General features: G+C 38.1%; 2 protein-coding genes across 2 annotated transcripts; one reads left to right on the top strand and one right to left on the bottom strand.

Moving 5' to 3' along the window:
• Positions 1–1995: 1995 nt before the first annotated feature.
• On the top strand, positions 1996–7497 carry hwa (huluwa). Its single transcript, XM_038275037.1, has 3 exons — positions 1996–2768; positions 6489–6687; positions 6902–7497. Exons 1-3 carry the CDS (start codon positions 2193–2195, stop codon positions 7066–7068), a joined length of 942 nt encoding a protein of 313 aa, XP_038130965.1. The 5' UTR covers positions 1996–2192; the 3' UTR covers positions 7069–7497.
• A 1780-nt stretch (positions 7498–9277) lies between these two features.
• Positions 9278–16748, bottom strand: atp5fa1 (ATP synthase F1 subunit alpha). The gene is made up of 11 exons (XM_038275036.1): positions 16589–16748; positions 13980–14055; positions 13718–13887; positions 13446–13619; positions 13162–13328; positions 10531–10831; positions 10203–10427; positions 10015–10122; positions 9800–9944; positions 9569–9719; positions 9278–9492 (listed from the first exon to the last, which is right to left on the bottom strand). The coding sequence occupies exons 1-11, from the start codon at positions 16646–16648 to the stop codon at positions 9414–9416; spliced, it is 1656 nt and encodes a 551-aa protein (XP_038130964.1). The 5' UTR covers positions 16649–16748; the 3' UTR covers positions 9278–9413.
• Between the last annotated feature and the right edge of the window lie 1469 nt (positions 16749–18217).

The following is an 18217-nucleotide window of genomic DNA, read 5'->3' as shown; positions in this document are numbered from 1 at the left end:
ACACCCCAGAGCAATGGAATGCTAAAACCGCTTTTATAGAGGTGATAAGCGCCTGTTGGTAATGATACCTTTGAGGGAACTGCAGAGATCAACAATTTAAGCAGCATAATCTGTTAAAAGAAAAATATTTGTTCATGTATGGTACTGTCTTTCTTGCACTTAGATAAGAGGCAGAGAAACATATTGCTGAAGGGAAGATATTATTTTATTTAAAAAAAAATGATTCTCATCAGTAGACTGAGCACGCTATAAAAAAGCTTGATGCAGTCCTGAGTTTGATCGCCGACCTTTTGCTTACTGCATGTCTTTCACTTTTCTCCCTGCCCCTCCTCATATGAATGTAAGGACAAATAAAGAGTACTAATACCAGAATAGATAAATAGATAAAACAAAATAAATAAAACACAAAATTTAACTTTTTGAACCCATGTACAATGTGTCATAGTGGAGGAAACACCATGTATCACCATGAACACATCATCCCGACAATCAAACTTGTTAGTGGCACTATCATGGTATGGGCCTGCTTTAAATATGCAGCAGTAGGGAGGTCTGTAAGGGTGAAAAAAATAGGATGAAGTTGAAGAAAATCCTCAGATAAAAACATGGAAGAGGCTGCTGAAAAAGAGAGAATAGGGTGGAGGTTCACCTTACCAGCGATGTTCAGTGCGAGCCTTTTACTCACATTTGCACCTAAAAATATATCAGTCAGTAGGAAAAAAATAGGAGCATGTTTGCAAGTAAAGATTTCACCCCTTTCATTCCCATTTTGCTCCTATTTACGTAAGATATTCATTTGCCTTCGATTAAAATTTAAGAAAGGGAAGAAAATTCCGAAAAATCAAATGGTAAATTTATATGAGGGAAATAGGCCACTCATACCGGGTGAATATTTAAGGGACGGACTGTAAGACTGTGTACTCTTAAGAGCAACCGGAGGTTCGCCTGGAAGATGAATTGGATACGTGTTTACATCCATGTAATTTCTAGAACATTTTTTGTTTTACAATAAATAACCTGTTATTTTTAATAAAACAATCTACATGTTAATTTTGTATTTCTTTTTAAATGCAACAGGGGGGGACATTTCTTAAATCTTGGAATGCTACTTTTAATAACTGCGTGGTAACAGTATGTTGTTAATTATTATGCTGTTAACTTACTGTCTCATTTTTATGTATTCGTTTTTATACTTTTAACTTTTAGGCTATGTGTATTGGCACGCTTCCCATTTCTTTTAACTTTGCTTCTCAAACGCCTAAAAAAAAATGAAGGATAATTCTATTCTATTCTGCCTCTGCCATGTAAGGCCTTTTATTTGCGCGGGAGAATTACGCTTGCAAATTTAGCCAAGTTCCATACTGGATTTCCTTGTAGTAGTTTCCCAGAAGTTGTCTTCTTTTCAAATCTGGTAGTTCCTAGGAAACATTCCACTTAGTTTAATGTCTAAATGTTTGCTAATGTAACCAAAGTTTTGTGACTTAGAGATACTTTTTTGTTGATTTTTTTTTTTTATCTTTTCTGGCAGTTTTAATATTACAAATTATGATGGCTGTTTAGAAACAAAGTTTTAATCTTACATTTATAAAAACTTTTTTATACTAGATACTGCAAATTACATGCAGAGAAAAAAGTCAGAATCCTGAGAGAAAATGTCAGAATTCTGAGATTAAAGTCAGAATTCTGGGGAGGGTAACAATCAGAATTTTGGGATTAAAGTCAGAATTCTGTTTTTTTTTTTTTTTTTTTTTTCCATATTAAACTGAAATATTTAAAAATCAGTTAACTTTTTTATTTTTTTCAGTGGCCCTAATCCTCCTCCTTAGTAGTGCTGAGCTTTAAATGTCTTCTATAAAATATAGGGGCCACTTGCTGCCATCTAGCGGTCAGTCATTGCTTTAACAATTAGTGTCTCAAACAACAAGACACACCTGCTGGACTGTAGATGCTCTGTGAAAATCTAATTAAATAGCCTACTTACGTTTGACACATTTAGACAAGTAACATTTTTGATCATTAGTTATGGGGAGTAATGTGATGAAAATCGTTATTTGTGTAGAATTTCCCGGACCAAACTTAAAGTAACCCTACCTGATTGGAAGACTGAAGCACCTGTGTGAACAGCGAGTAGGTGAAGAACCATCGGATATCTGCGTTTCTCTAAATTCCTCCGCCATGCGCTTGGGAATGAAATGTCGCAAATACGTCAGACCACCCCACAGACTCTGACTGAAGGTTACCCTGTGACAAACCTGACCCTAGTTGTCCTGTTGCTCATTCCCTGCGTGGTTATTCTTCTCCTGTTGAACTGTTTCTTCTTGGGCTACAAGATCCTGGCCCTGTCAAAGAAGAGCAGCAGACAGAGGAGAGGGGACACGGAGGACATGCTCCTGCGCTCCACCTTGCAAAGACTGAGAGTATCCGACGTGGCCTTTTCCCCACTGGGGGACGGGAGGACAGCCTACATGTCCCTGTCCGAGCCCGTCCTGTCCCACCCAGTCACTTCTTCAAGGGCCTCGTCCAGAGATGGGGCCGGGTTGACCCACAGGATCAGGCTGCTGAGGCCTGATGGTGCGACTGGCTCTGGATCCTTGAGGGCCCCCAGCACCATCCGCGCCGCGTCCTCCGCGCAGGGCTTCACCCCCAGGCTCCCCATCCCTCCCAGCTGCAGGAAGCCGGGCTGGTGTCAGAGCGCACCGCTTTTATTGCGCTCCAGTGACTCAGAGGCTGAAACAAGAGTCAACCTGGTTCCACCAAACTCTCCCATGGTAAGTTCTGAGGCATTTGCATAAAATAGCAATAGTTAAATTACAGATTAAATAGTGGATGTAGCCTACATCTGAATTGTTTTTCCATAAACACATAGTGCAAAGAGTATTTACTCCCCTGCACACTAATTTTGCAGTAATCTCAATCTTACTCTCTTAATACTTTTTTGGGATAACTTAAGGATATGTTGGAAGTCCTTTACATAAATCCTCTGTTTATGCATTGAACTGGCATCTCTGACAGTAAAACAGCAGAGAAACTTTTTATAAGGGTGACCAGGCAGAAAGTAGATAGGCACCAGAACCTCAGGGTCAATCTACACTGTTCCAACAGGAAAATTAACTAGCAAAATATCCATATTTTCTAAATAAAGACAAACTATACTTTTCTACAGCCTTTGCTAATAAATACACACATATATTTAAACATCCGTAATTTCTAGATGAAAGCTATAGTGGATAAAACTCAGTTTTGAGTTCTGGGGCGTAAATCAATCATCATTGTCATTACCTACCTACTTGTATCAATAAATATTCTGCATAAAATTTATATTTACAAGCACTATCTACATAAATTGAATATTTGATAAGTTTTTATTAAAATAATTTATCTTTGATTTCACTGCAGACTCATAGATGACTTGCAGATACACAAAAATTTCTCTTTACCCCATATAAGACAAAATCTAGTTCTAAAAAGAGCATGAATTCTGTACTTATCATCTTTGATGTTAGCATATTCATGTGTATAATTAACCACAAAAAATAAAATGTTCTCCACTTGAGAGTATTAGTCTTGCCCCATCTGTATTAGAGGGTATAAATGGTAGGGGTAGAAAACACAAGGGTTGCCAATGATTGCCTAAGGGTGGCCATGGCCTCCCCTGGCCCCACATCTAGCTCCGCCCCTGTAAAACAGCACCTTGACAAATGATATAAAGTTTTAAGACCTGGAGGCCCTTACATTGACTTCTACATAATGTCTTCTATTTGCTTTTCCAAAATCTTTCTCTTTCTGACCAATAGAGTATTTGTGTTTTAGAGTTTGTTACTGATTTCCTTTAATACTAATCTGAGCATGGGCGACGTATGGGTGAGAAAATTTATGAAGATTCTAAGGGCCCTTGACTGAGGGGGGGCCCCAAAAGAAGAGGAAAAGATCTGTCCCACTATAATTTTCAAATATATAACAGAAAATCCATCAGTGAAATAAAACATTTATGTTCTCCTTCATTTGTCAGCTGTAAACAGCGAAACAAATCATGAATGTATTGAATATATGAATAGATTTTTATACCATTAAAATTATTCTTATTATTATACTATACCATAAATATATATTATTATTAAACCATTTTATACCATTAAAAGACATCTATAAATCTTGATCATTCTCATAAGCAGCCTGAAGCAGCCACACCAAAAATATATGTTTTGTCATTACATGCAGGGGCGGATCTAGAAAAATATTTATGGGGTGGCGAGAGGGGGGCAGGAATTTTTGAGGGGTGGTAACATACGGCATTTTTTTTTACAATAAATTTAATCACAATTATCACAGTTTGGTGTTTCATGTGAAACAGTTCATATTAGAAATACATCGTACAATGTGATCTCACTTAATAGGAGATCACATTGTAGAGGGGCCTTATGACAGGAAAGGTATTAAGGTAAGACACAGGTGCTGAGTCGCAGATGTGTGAGATTGACTGTCAGAGAGGCAGCTTTGCAGCATTTGCACAAGAAGAAACTATAGAAAGAAAAAGTTCCCCATCAGAGATAAATGGACTGAGCTGGACTAAAGTGAGCAGAACTACACAGTAGAAATAAATGGGTCAAGGCACCCGAACAAGGTACTGGACATCTATGTAATGTTTACTCTGAACACAGATTTACCCCATTTGTTCCTCAGTAACTTGACATACAGCAGTTAAGGCAACATGAAAGGGACATTTCATGCATGTAAATATGCTGTAGATAGAGCTGCTGTATCAACAAATCAACAAAAAGGCGGGTTCTGTATGTTACATCAAAATCTCCACAAATCTGAAAAAAGCAACATAAAAATAAATTTTGCTTCCAGTCTGAAAAAGTACAAAACATTTGTGTGAGTAGGTTCATACAGGTCATTTCTGGATAGTTTCATATTATATATACAAAAAAAAAGAAACAACACTGCTTCATTATAAGCAGGATTTACACCAGCATCACATTTTTAACTTTTAACACTTTTGGTTTTATTTAAGTAAATATCAGATTTTCTCAGGTGCCAAAACAAAATGTAGCAGCTCTGTAAAGGCTCACCAGAGAGCATAACATAAAGTTAACATGACTATAACAGCTGAATGCGGTGATTTCCATGTTGCTCAGCAAAACGCTTCACAACTTTATTTAGATCCAATGCCTTTGTGCGTTTTGATTTGAGTTCAACCAAACTTGATCGTCTCTTTTCTGTCATAGTTGACCGCAAATATGTCTTTATGAGCCTGAGACGTCAGGCCTAACTAACATCATAGATAGAGAAATAACGTTCTGCAACCTGATTTTTATCATCTCTAAATCAACATTGCAGCTATGCTAGCAACATTGTGCTTTCATTATGATTTCATTTCTCGATAGATAGTTAATCAATTTTTACCTGTTTCATCCCGTGTCTCCTCTCCCCATGACCCCTGGCTCCCTCGCTTTGCCCCATTCGGTTTCCAAAACTAATCAGTCTCAGTCGCTTTCGCGTCATTTCGTACTGCATTCACTGCAGTCCAAAATTGGAAATTAGCGGTCGTAATTCTCAAATTATCCATAATTTATAAGCCTCGCCACCCCTACAGCCAACTGGGGTGGCAGCAGGGGTGGCAAGGCTGTCATTTAGGGTGGCAGTTGCCACCCTATGCCACCCCAGTAGATCCGCCTATGATTACATGTATACATGAATGATAAATTAGTTCTTGGGGCCAGCATGAAAATGATCTGTCCTTTAGTAAAGTTACAGGGAAACCCTAATAGGAATATTTTTTTAAATTTTCTATTCATGTGTACATAGATACAGCTGTGCTTTTTGTTTTAAATAAGTTTTCATTATTTTGATAGTATATAAATGTAAAGTTTAAAATATATTTAAAATTTTCACGTTATAATTTTCCTTTGTAGAAATTTTACAATGAAAATTACATAAAAAATGTAAATGATACTCTTTCGTGCATCTTTATTGCAGAGGTTTTTTTTGGGGGTGGGTCTTTCATGGGTCCCCAAATTCCTGGCGCTGCCCCTGCTTGTACATATGTGTGCTCCAAAAAATACAATGATTTAAAACACGCAAAACAGATTTTTAGAATGGAAAAAGCTAACTGACAATAAGCTGTAATGGCTCTGGCTTCAAATTTATTTGAAACTTGCGCAGTACTAAAACGATTGGTTTGTGATTGAAAACTAACGTAGGCAACCTGAGCTGCAATGTTGGAAAGAACTGCGAAATATCTTGCAACAGTTATCCCAGAGGCCTGCTGATTGCTGCAGCAATATATATAGTCTCGGCATCACACTCAGGAACTGTAACCTAATATATGCAGAAGTAAAAGTATATTTTTGAGTTTGTTTGTATAATTTAGATTCTGTCCTTTAGAGATAATCAACAAAAATGGGTTCAAATACGTCGTTAAACCTGCTGCTACTTATAACTTCTGTCAACTTTTCTTTTGTTGTTTTTTCCCCCTGTATTCATAGCATGAAATGGAACATATGGATCACATTCGTAGGAGCAGTACTTATGAAAAGCTGGCAGAAGCAAAGGAGGAGGCTCCTGTGCATCCGTACGACAAGCTGGTAATGGAGTGTGAAAACATCAACCCAGCATCAGATATATCCAGTCTGAACACGTCAACCGTGGGTCCTGGACTGGACAGCGACTTCGGAGCAAGTGCAGGTAAAATATTAAATAAAAAAGACTGCAACTAAAACTGTTTGCACATTTGCTATGCAAATTTGTCTTTCTGCTTGCAGTATATTTTTTATATAGGCTAACACTTATGTCTATATAACTAAACAGATTTTGTTTTCCTTAGGCTAAACATCCATTTATTAGAGGCAGTTATGTTTAAATACTATAACATTACAGAAGTATGGACATTGTCTTCCAGGTGTCTCCCTGCGCATTTTGTCAGCAGATAGTGACGGCCTGTCCAACGGACTGCTGTCCTCAGCGCTAGAGTGGGATTACTATGACCCCTGTTACGTCAGACAAAATAATATACCCAAACATAACAACCACAGGCCTGTGATGCACACAAAACAATATTGGGTATAGCTAGTAGTTTTATTCGTGTATTTTTATTTTATTTTTTTTACTTTACACGTTTATTCCACATAAAATACCAATATGAATGTTTTATTTAAAGTTTGTCTTAAATGTAATCACTTTATTAATCCACTGTATTTTTGTTGTAGACAGCACTATTGTCTTAATGTTAACACCGATTCTTCACTTAAGTTAATATATTATGTTTCCTCTGCATCCTTCACTCAAAATTTTAAGTTTTTCACCATTTATCACAACTGTTATGGTTGAGTTAATTTTAAGTTTCACACCTTTTCACTTTCCTGAGGTTTGTGTCAATATGTAGGATGTTATTCACGCAAAGGATGGAGAATGCAATAAAGCTTTTTTATAATAAATTGATGTTGTAGTCTAACATTTTTACTAAGATTGTTGAAAAGCTTAACCAGACCTAATGCACTTTGGGTTGTTTTTTTTTCTTATTAAACTGTTGGATATGTAAAGAGAAGATTAAAACATTGGTAAATTCAATTCAAACTTTTCACGTCCCATTAATCTTTTTACACTGGGTCACATTAAAACCCACTCTTTACAAGTATTTTAGGTTGTACATGTTTTTCAGCATTCATAAAACAAAGTGAAAATTATCTGTATTTACTGGCACATCTTTATTTTGACTTATTTAAAAAGTAGATTTATTTTACACAGCAATGTTCTTATACTATATAGAGTATTGGCAAATAACTATTGACTCAGTATGATAACAGCAAAGCTCAAAACATACTTTTATTACTTATTGTGTAGTGTGAAATTTTAGAAAAGGCTTGATCAAGTGATTTTATTCAGAGAAGTTGCATAACCTTTTAACAGAAGCACTGTTTCTATCAGCCTGCTTATATTGGAAATTTTATTTATATTCTGATAATTGTTTGCCTAATATCCAACTGATTTCTATTAATATTGGATCAGGAAATCCCTATTTAAAATGGGGAAATATTTCAAGCCTTTACTCTTTGAATCTTGGCTGTTTTTGGATGAAGAGACTGAAAACCCAAAGTTCCAATCTCAGAATTAGAATATCTCCCTTTCTTTGGTCTTGGTGAAGGAAAAATGAATTATCACAAGCACTATCTAGTATGGAGTTCAACTTCTGTTTTAGAAGCATTTTAGTGAGTGTAACCCCCAGATTCCACATACTCTGTCATGTTAATCAATGAGAGCTGTTCCACATCCACTGTTACCCCCATCCGCACGTAACCACCCACATACGTCTTCTCCGTCCGTCACCTTCAAAATACCGAGCTGAGCTATGCTATGCTCTGGTCCGGCCAGCTCAAGATCTGCAATTGCAATCGCATCAAACAGGAAAAAGAACGCAGAGGAGATCCGGTTTGTCAAATTAAAATATAATACCAATCGTAACTACAAATTAGAGCATAATTCTTATATATTCCCCAAAACTAAGACCATAATTAAAGTATTGGAAGCAAACTATTTGTACTTCAACATACCAGGAGGGTGATTTCTCATCTCTTTATACTGAGGCTCAAAAGTTTAATCAAATCTAGTCAAAACTTCCAAGAGCGCATCTGACAACTTCAAAACAAACTTATCGCAGTAATGGATGATGTTGAGTTTGGAAGTAGAGAACAAACATGGTTCATACAAACCATTTATATATGATAGTAGTTATCCCTGTTACAAAAATCCTTCAAAAATCCATATTTGGTCAAACTGCACATATGCTGGACGCTGATGGGTTTTGTTTTTTTTTTTACATGTCACATTAAGTGTTTATTTCTGCATGGTTTGCTCCTATAAATTTAACAATATCATGCATGCTCTCCTCGAGCTCCAAGGAAGTCTGAGCGGAGAGAGACAGGAGGAACAGCGGAGGCTGAAGGTTTTGCTTTCTGCAGGCGGTTTGGAGCGGTTACGTAGGATGTGGGATTTCAGGGTAAGCATGTAGCCTACTATACAGTCTTTATCAATTAGTTTATCCGTTGGAAGTTCATTTTTAATCCACCCATTATAAATTCATGCTCATATTCCAGAGGCCAAGCTATGCTTTAGCTCAGGCCATCAGAGGTAAACTAGTATTTCTGTTATGCTACAATTTATACAAAGAGCCTTTTCTCAGATCAACTTAAAATGAATTCATCTGGATTCTTAATGAAGAGCGCCATACTGATAACTCCACAGCAAAATCGATAGCGGGGAAAATAAGTTACAGCAATGCCATGTTGTTGGAACACTTTATTTTTCTTTGAGAGATAATTATATACTAAATCAAGTGTCTTGATTTCTTTTTTTTTGTAATTTCTTTAAAGTATGACCGATGCTTTGAAATGCAACTAAACCAAATAAAAATCAAGTTACTCGAAGCTGGAAAGGAAGTTCAAGACAATCTGCTTGAGTTTAGCATCAGAAGCTTCAGATATTTTCCCATCAGCCCTGCAAAGAAGAGCAAACCCGTTATAACACATTTCTTATAAGAAAGAAAATGGAACATGCAGTATTTCTAACTTACTTGATAGCTGCCAGCAAGTCTTGCTGCTGGCTCAATATGTGCTGCAGAAAAGCTTTTTCAAACTTGGTGATCTTGCTTGGCTCCATCTTGTCCAGGTGTCCTCTCACACCTGCATAAATGACCGCTACCTGTTCTTCAATAGCCATTGGAGCTGAAAGATAAAAGTCAGGCAGTTTGAGTTAGATAAGAACTTATTCTCAAGAAAACTAGGAACACGCAGCTAATACTTACAGTACTGTCCCTGTTTCAGGAGTTCAGTTAGACGAACGCCGCGGTTTAGCAGCTGCTGTGTGGCAGCATCCAGGTCTGAACCGAACTGAGCGAAGGCGGCCACTTCACGGTACTGGGCCAGCTCCAGCTTCATTGTACCAGCCACCTGATGCAAGGCAGCTTCAGGTTAGTTAAAGTGAAACATATAGAGTGAGGGGATCTCAGCGAGGATTTACCTGCTTCATGGCTCTGGTCTGGGCAGCAGATCCAACACGTGACACTGACAGACCAACATTAATGGCAGGACGAATACCTTTGTAGAACAGCTCGGTCTCTAAGAAGATCTGTGGGAGAGAACTGTATTTAATAAGTAACTCCAAGTCTGGCCATATCGGGCATAAAGAGTGAATAATCGGCTGCTCGCCTGTCCGTCTGTGATGGAGATGACATTTGTTGGAATGTAGGCCGACACGTCTCCAGCCTGTGTCTCGATAACAGGAAGGGCGGTGAGGGAGCCACCACCAAAGTTGTCGTTCATCTTGGCAGCTCTCTCCAGCAGACGGGAATGCAAGTAGAAGACGTCTCCTGGGTATGCCTCACGGCCGGGGGGGCGGCGGAGCAGCAGGGACATCTGACGGTAGGCGACAGCCTGCAGACATAAAAAAAAAGATTTTACTTCATTCAAATCTGGTGCTTTATTAGAAGCCATGAGGACTTGAAATCTATCCACCAGCAGGAGATAGAAGCTTCACCTGCTTGGAGAGATCGTCGTAGATGATGAGGGCATGCTTGCCGTTGTCTCTAAAGTACTCCCCCATGGAGCAGCCAGAGTAGGGAGCGAGGTATTGCAGAGGAGCAGCGTCGGAGGCGGTGGCAGAGACCACAATGGTGTACTTCATGGCATCTGCATCAGTTAGCCTCTTCACCAGCTGCGCCACAGTGGATCTCTTCTGGCCAATAGCAACATAGATGCAATACAGCTTTTTCTTCTCGTCGGTTCCATCGTTGAAGCGTTTCTGGTTGATGATTGTATCGATGGCAATGGCGGTTTTGCTGCAAAGCAAATGTAAATATCTTTGTTGATGTTGTCCTTACAAATTGGTTTTTTAACAGAGTACAGAACCACAAAGGTTGCAGGATTCCTGCCTGAAAACTAGACCATAGCAGCTCAAAACAGTTTAAAAATGTTTTTTCTCGAAAAAAAAAAAAAAAAAAAATGATGTCACTCTGTCTGTTGGACCCACTGCGCCAAATGTGTGTCCAAATGTACCAAATTATGTTGTATGCATTTTAATGTTTAACTGACCAAAAATTAAACAGTAATTTTTGGACCTAAAAGAAACATCCTATTTTCCAACATTACTTTTTTTTTTTTTTTTAATAAAGTGGACAAAAACTTTACCGTATTTTCACGACCATAAGGCGCATATAAACGTCTTTTTTTTCCCCTCAAATGTGCGGCCTCAAAAACTTAAACCGCGCAGTGAAGGTGGTGAAGCGGTGCTCAGTGAAGCAGTGCGCGATGGGAGCGTTCACTGTTCCTCCGTCACCTCAGGCTACCATGTGACATTTGCTTCAGGATAAACATTTAATCCTGAATGCTTATTATATATTAAGCCCATAGAGCCTGTGTTGCTATACCAGGCTTATATAAGGCTTTTACATTTTTGCGGCTCCAGACAGATTTTTTTTTTTGGTCCAATATGGCTCTTTGAGCAGTTTGGGTTGCCGACCCCTGGCCTAAAGAGACTTTTCCAGCTGGAGTCGTTATTAAGGCAAATGAAAAGGGCTGGATGGATGAGGAGATGATGAAAGGGTGCCTGAGGGAGGTGTATGTAAGGAGACCAGGTGGTTTTTTCCACTCATCACCATCGCTGCTAATCTGCGACTCCATGCGTGCCCATCTCACAGCCGATGTGAAAAACAAGGTGAATCAAATGAACGCTGTGCTGCTGTTATTCCGGGAGGTCTGACAAAGGAACTTCAACCGCTCGACATCGGTGTGAACCGGCCGTTCAAAGTAAGGCTGCGAGTGGCATGGGAGAGATGGATGACCGACGGAGACCACAGTTTCACAAAAATTGGAAGGCAGCGCCGGGCAAGTTACGCCACCGTTTGCTGCTGGCACTGTTGTTCGAGCTTTCGCAAAAGCCGGCATCATTTCTGAGGAGCCGCATGACTCTGACAGCGAAGAAGGGGAAATTGGCATGTCTGATTTAGCGCAGCTGTTTAATTCAGAAACAGAGGATGATGACTTCGACGGGTTTAATAATTTGTAATAAATACATGAATAAAGCACAAACATACTCAGTTTTGCTCCCGCTCTATTTTTAAATACGCAGTATAGGTATTTAAACGTAGTAGAGGATATTTACCGGTATATAAAACCCACGCCCTATAGACCGGTGCGCCTTATGTGTGTGTTAAATACAGTAATGGCACACATAACTGAGACTGCGCCTTTTAATACGGTGCGTCTTATGGTCGTGAAAATACGGTAATATCCCACGGTGTGAGCCACTATCTAACAATCAAGGGGCCAGGGATGAATGCTGACCTTAAGCCTCGCCTGTCGTTTTCAAGCTGTTCCTGTCAGCTGCAACTTCATGTAAAATATTTTTGGAAACGTCACTGCATCAGATCATAAGGCTGGAGAAGATAAGTGACTGAGAAACTCTGGGGGTTTTTTTTTATAGCAAAGTAAAAAAGAGATGAAAACAAGCACACCCCACATGGTGTCCTGAACAGTCAGTGGATTTGTTTATTTTGGCCAAAAATAACTTTTCTAGTTTGTATTTCTGACAGATAAAAATTAAGTTTTGTCACATTACACCACCATAGGGGAGCAACTTTATAGAAGACACAAATTTGATATTCTGTTTCTGTGGATTATTACAGACAATTGTGAGACATTAATGAAGAGTGTGGTTGTTATCTTTTGGAAGGAAAAAACAAATGTTCATAATGTTGGCAGTGAAAATAATCTAAATCACACCAAGCAATTAAAAATGGCCATACATCAGGGGCGGTATAGACCAGGTGACCAATGGTTCGTTGTTTGAATATTTCTTCTGGGCTCTATATAATTCACTGCCTTCCAGAGATTAAAATATAATCAGCTATATGACCATTGTAATTTTTTACACTTTTCTCTGAAATCTGAACAGTGACAAAACGTTTAAAACTGAAGGACAAACAACTAAATTAACCCTCTCAATAGCTAAATCACAGCAGAAGGAAATCAATACTTATCAATTAAATAAAAGATAAGTGGAACCCCATAAATCCGACATAAATTACTGCCAGGGCACTTCAGAAAACTCAGAACAGAACATCACAGCTTCTGTGAGCTAAAATATTCTCTCTGATCAGCATCTTCTTACCCGGTTTGCCTGTCTCCGATGATGAGCTCTCGCTGTCCACGGCCGATGGGGACCAAACTGTCGACAGCTTTGATGCCAGTCTGCATTGGCTCCCTCACAGAGATACGGGGGATGATACCAGGGGCCTTCAGACCCACCCGCCTGCGGATCTTGGAGCCAAGGGGGCCCTATGGAGAGGAACAAGAATCAAACGCATTCTGTTGCTTTGAACTCACACATATATTCTGAACTACTACTGGAACAGCTTCTAGTGATAAAACAACCAATGTGTTTATGATGAGTACCTTTCCATCAATTGCATTTCCCAGAGCATCAACAACTCTACCGAGGAGCTCTTCTCCAACAGGCACGTCAACGATGGCCCCGGTTCTTTTGACAATGTCGCCCTCTTTGATCAGCTTGTCATTACCAAACACCACCACGCCAACATTGTCAGGCTCCAAGTTCAGGGACATACCCTAGAAAATAAAATGTTTGATTAAAAGAAAAAAAAAAAAAAAAGATGTTAAAACATTGCACAAATTTTCTACAATTATAATAAAATTGACATCATCACCTTCAGACCAGAGGAGAACTCCACCATCTCCTCCGCCTGCACGTTCCTCAGGCCGTAAACTCTGGCAATACCATCACCAATGGAAAGCACGCGGCCAGTCTCCTCTAAATCAGCGCTGGTGTCAGCTCCCATGATCTTCTCCTCCAAAATGGAAGACACTTCAGCTGTGCCTTAGTAGCGTAAATCATACATAATATTAATAGATGCTAACAAAACAGATGAAAATCAATGAAGGCCAAGATGATCTTCGTAACTAACTGACCAGTTTTTTGGAACCGTGGCTGGGCGGTGTGCAGGTTCTTAGCCCCGACACAAGCTGCAGCGACATTCTTGGATATCTGTAGCACAGAAAGAAATAAAGTAATTCAGTTCATACCATCAGCTTGCATTGGCTAGTTACCTCTTTAAAGGCTGTACTGCATTTAAGATCTATTAACTGCTACAAGTTTCTATCATTTCAATCATGTGTTCCAGTTGAAAAAAAATAAAAATACACTGAAATGTCAATGATTGAAGTGAGATTTGACTAGATGGATTGTATTGAAGCAGCTTTCCCCATTTATGCTGCTTCACACTGTAGGGTAGCTGACTATAAGTGAGGTATAGCAAGGATTTATAAATCTGGGCCTTCAAAAAAGCTAAAATGTTTTTAATGGATCCATTAATTTAAAAGAACTGTCAGACAAAGTTATATAAAACATTAAGTATTAATACTCTGCAACACCTCATTCGCTGCAAAGCACTGCCTATCAGCTGGCTGAAAGAAAGCTACTTTACTTTGTTTGCTATCTATGACAACAAAAGAAAATTGTGGCTGATTGTAAAAATATGATCACTAAAACAGAGCAATTTAAATAAAGTTATAGGTAACAAAATAATCAAAGTTCTATTTTCGGCTACAGCCATCAATTGTCATAATAATTAATTGATCCAACTTTGAATAAATTAACATTCCTAACTAAACAACCATTTGTAAGTTAGAAAAAAGTTTTAATTAACATCACATCTCTTTTTTGTGATCTTTTTGTCATCTAACTACATTTGTTTGATGTTCTGAAACACTTAAGTGACAAAGTGAAAATAAAAAAGAAATCAGGAGAAACGCTTTAAAACCACCATATCAGATAGGACAGGGGGGGAAAATAGGTTTTCATGTGTTTCATGAGTGCATATTATCTACCCTTTAAATACTGTTTTATAGAAAAGGGGGTGAAAAAAAATTGTGGAAAAAAAAAAAAATACTAGGGCAGAAGGCTCCACAGCTTTGCAGCATTTGCTACAGGCCCAGCAGGTTCTGCAACAGCTTTTTCCCCACTGCTATCGGACTATTGAACTGTTAAACTCTAAACTGGACTCTGCATCAATCGCAACATTATTTTGCACCACCAACATGGTAGAAACTTTTAGAATCCTTTTAAATAAGACACAACTCAATGCTATACTGCATTTTGCACCATATTTATTTTGCACTGCACTGTACCTTTCCATATTGATAACCTTTTGCATATTTTTTTTTTAACTGGTTTTTCTTTCCTCCTATACCGTTTACTGCTGCGCTTTAAATAATAATGTTCATTTAATTGCTGTAAGCTGCTCATTGCACTGTGGAAGCTGTAAGCAATATAATTTTGTTTAGTATACAGTGTGGTTACAAAATGACAATAAATTACATATAAGTTAAAAACAAACCACTGTTTTTTTTTTTTTTTCAAGTTTGAAGACATTTTGCTTCCTATCCAGGAAGCTTTACAATTCAAACTGTCAGAATTATTATTGAGTTGGAGGCTTTAAAACATCGCCTTATTTTGGCTTAGAAAATATTGCAAATTGAACTAGACCAACATGTGTGCCTGGGGAGTCGTTTGGGTTCTTTGTTGGCTGCAAAACCCGATACTGATCTATGCCTCTGAGAGGGGGGTCATCAGGGGGAATTGTTGGCCTGGCTGAACAGGCGAGATGTTTTGGAGCCCTATATGGGGGTAGGGGTGATAATGGGAAGAAATCATCACACTCACAATCATCATTCACACCCCTTTCAAACCACCTGTCTTCTTTGTCCAAAATGTGACATTCTGGTGATCAAATGAGTGTCCTTTGTCAATACGGTGTAGATGGACAGCCGAGTCTTGTACTGAGGTGTTTCTAAATTTTACATTCCTGGATGGGAAGCAAAACGTCTTCAAACTTGGAAACAAAATCCATTGGATTGTTTATAACTTCTTTGGAATAACCTGGATGACTGAGAACTTTCACCAGCTAATTACAATAAAGTTTGTCTAAGTCTCTACTTGTTGCAAGAACAAACCTTGGATAGATCAACTGCATTTACAATAAATTAAAAAACTAGACATTAAAAATATAATTAAAACGTATTGCCAAGTTTGACATTAGCCTGAGACTGACGTCAGATTGTCTGCTGGATATGTTTCATCATGATTCAGCACATAAAATAAAGTGGCAGTGTAGTTAAAATAAATGAAAGCCCTTTGTGTTATCTCTTCCACTAAAGAGATTTATACTAGACAGATTAACACTAAACTAATCAACAGCTGCGGTAGCTAGCTAAAAGAGAAACCAGCCTTTCTTTAAAGTTTAAAATGACACAACATTCAACCCTGTGGAGAGGGGGACAAATTCTGCTCAAACACTTAAAAAAAAAAAAAAAGTTTTATTTAAACCCTTTTTGAAATGTAAAGTAATCTCCTGTGCATGTCAGCTGAATAATGTCAACAGAGGGGACTGGGAATGTGAAGGGCTCCGTGTCCTCCAGTGAAAAGACGACGGAACAGCAGCGGGGTTTATGCAAAAATGTCGCTCATAACAGGTTACTGTGGAATAAAAACAAAGCGGAAATAGTTTCGAAGTGCTTACATGTCCAGTTCGTCGTGGAAGGTTGCGGGCAAGAGCCGCTGCGAGCCGAACAGAAAGCATGTCTGAAACCGGAGGATCTGCACTGCTCCCGGGGCCGAGAGAGAAGGATGGCGGAGAAGGCGGAGCTTGGTATGGACGTCACTGCGACCCGGAAGCACTTCTTCTTCTTCTATAATTTATTGGCGGTTGATGGTGTATTACTACCACCAACCAGTAAGGAGTGTAGATGAGGACAAACATGCTCCAAAAAAAAAAAAAAAAAAAAAAAAAAAAAAAAAAAAAAAAAAAAAAAAAAAAATATATATATATATATATATATATATATATATATATATATATATATATATATATATATATATATATATATATATATATTATTTTCGCTAAGCCTGCTACCAATAAATAATGAAACATAAATCTATAACCTAAATTGTAATTGTAAGTGCTTTTACTTAAAATATTTATTAAACAATAAATTACCCACATACATTGCAACTTCCTGTTTCATGTTTTCCCATTAACTATAATGTTGAATTAAGTCCTGTACGTCCCAACCGTAATCTTGTTATTATCCTTTCCTGTATTCTGTTCCTCCCAATTTTCCCTCAAACTTCCCCAACCTTCCTTTGTATTCTGTACAACCATCTTCCTTTTATATGTTCTTCCCATTGTTTTTGTCATTTTTCTTTAATCTTTCTTTTAATAATACTTTTTAACCCCTGATTTACTCATGTCAATTCTTCTATCACTCTTACTTTAGCTTATCGACTCTTTAGCTTTCTTATAAGGCATTTCATTACCTTTCACTCCTATATGTGCAGGAACCCAAAGAAACACTTCTGTTAACCCCATCATTTGAATATGAAACAATATTTGTTGAATTTCTAAAAATAAATATCTGGATGGCTTTGACCTGGAAGTACTTATTCTTTTTTTTATTTTCTTTTATAAAGTAATTATTTTATTTTTGCAGACTGTTTTTGCCATGTGAGCAGGCCAGTGATCTGCTGTCCCAACACACAACTGCTGCTGGAACTGATGCATTAGTAATACTGCTCCCCTTCCCAGCCAGGTCTTTCTCAACATGTTGGGAGGTTCTTCTCAGTTTTTTCTTCAACTCTATGCAAAGACAGCTTGCAACAATATGAACATTACTTACAAAATCAATTATCAAAGTAGACCCTGGAAAATCGGTGAATGCAATCAACATGCAGGGGTAGCAAAGCAATGCAAAGCTTAATAGTATACTGTAACCATTCACATTTTAACAGTTTAACATTATTAAATGTTTAAATTCTGCAAAATAAACTATAGAGACATGAATGTACCCCCTTTATTGATGAGTATTTCATTTTTCCCATCAAATAATGTCATAATGATTCCTTATTTGTTAAGGTTTTTGATGAGTCAAGCAGTGAGGCTCCTCCTTGCAAAGACATCTGCAAAAAAGGCATAAAAATTCCCTCCAGAGTGAAGTGAAAAATTTAAACACCACTATTTTCTCTCTTAGGGTTTCATCTCTCATTAGTTCACTAAATCATAAAAGTGGAGGTTAATGGGTTTGTTGGCGAAATGCTAAAAAACCCATTAAGATGTCTAGAAATTCAAGCTGGGGGCAGAGTGCTGTGG

The sequence above is a fragment of the Cyprinodon tularosa genome, unplaced genomic scaffold (genome assembly GCF_016077235.1).
Source record: "Cyprinodon tularosa strain WSP-4 unplaced genomic scaffold, ASM1607723v1 ctg94, whole genome shotgun sequence".
Taxonomy (NCBI): Eukaryota; Metazoa; Chordata; class Actinopteri; order Cyprinodontiformes; family Cyprinodontidae; genus Cyprinodon; species Cyprinodon tularosa.
This window is presented reverse-complemented; position numbering and strand designations above follow the sequence as displayed.

Coding starts and splice junctions, on each gene's coding strand:
- hwa (XM_038275037.1), top strand. CDS start 2,193: ATGTCGCAAATACGTCAGACCACCCCACAGACTCTGACTGAAGGTTAC. Junction 2,769..6,488: donor TTCCACCAAACTCTCCCATG/GTAAGTTCTGAG, acceptor CTGTATTCATAG/CATGAAATGGAACATATGGA. Junction 6,688..6,901: donor CGACTTCGGAGCAAGTGCAG/GTAAAATATTAA, acceptor ATTGTCTTCCAG/GTGTCTCCCTGCGCATTTTG.
- atp5fa1 (XM_038275036.1), bottom strand. CDS start 16,648: ATGCTTTCTGTTCGGCTCGCAGCGGCTCTTGCCCGCAACCTTCCACGA. Junction 13,329..13,445: donor GAAATGCAATTGATGGAAAG/GTACTCATCATA, acceptor TCCTCTCCATAG/GGCCCCCTTGGCTCCAAGAT. Junction 10,123..10,202: donor TCTCCATCACAGACGGACAG/GCGAGCAGCCGA, acceptor TCTCTCCCACAG/ATCTTCTTAGAGACCGAGCT.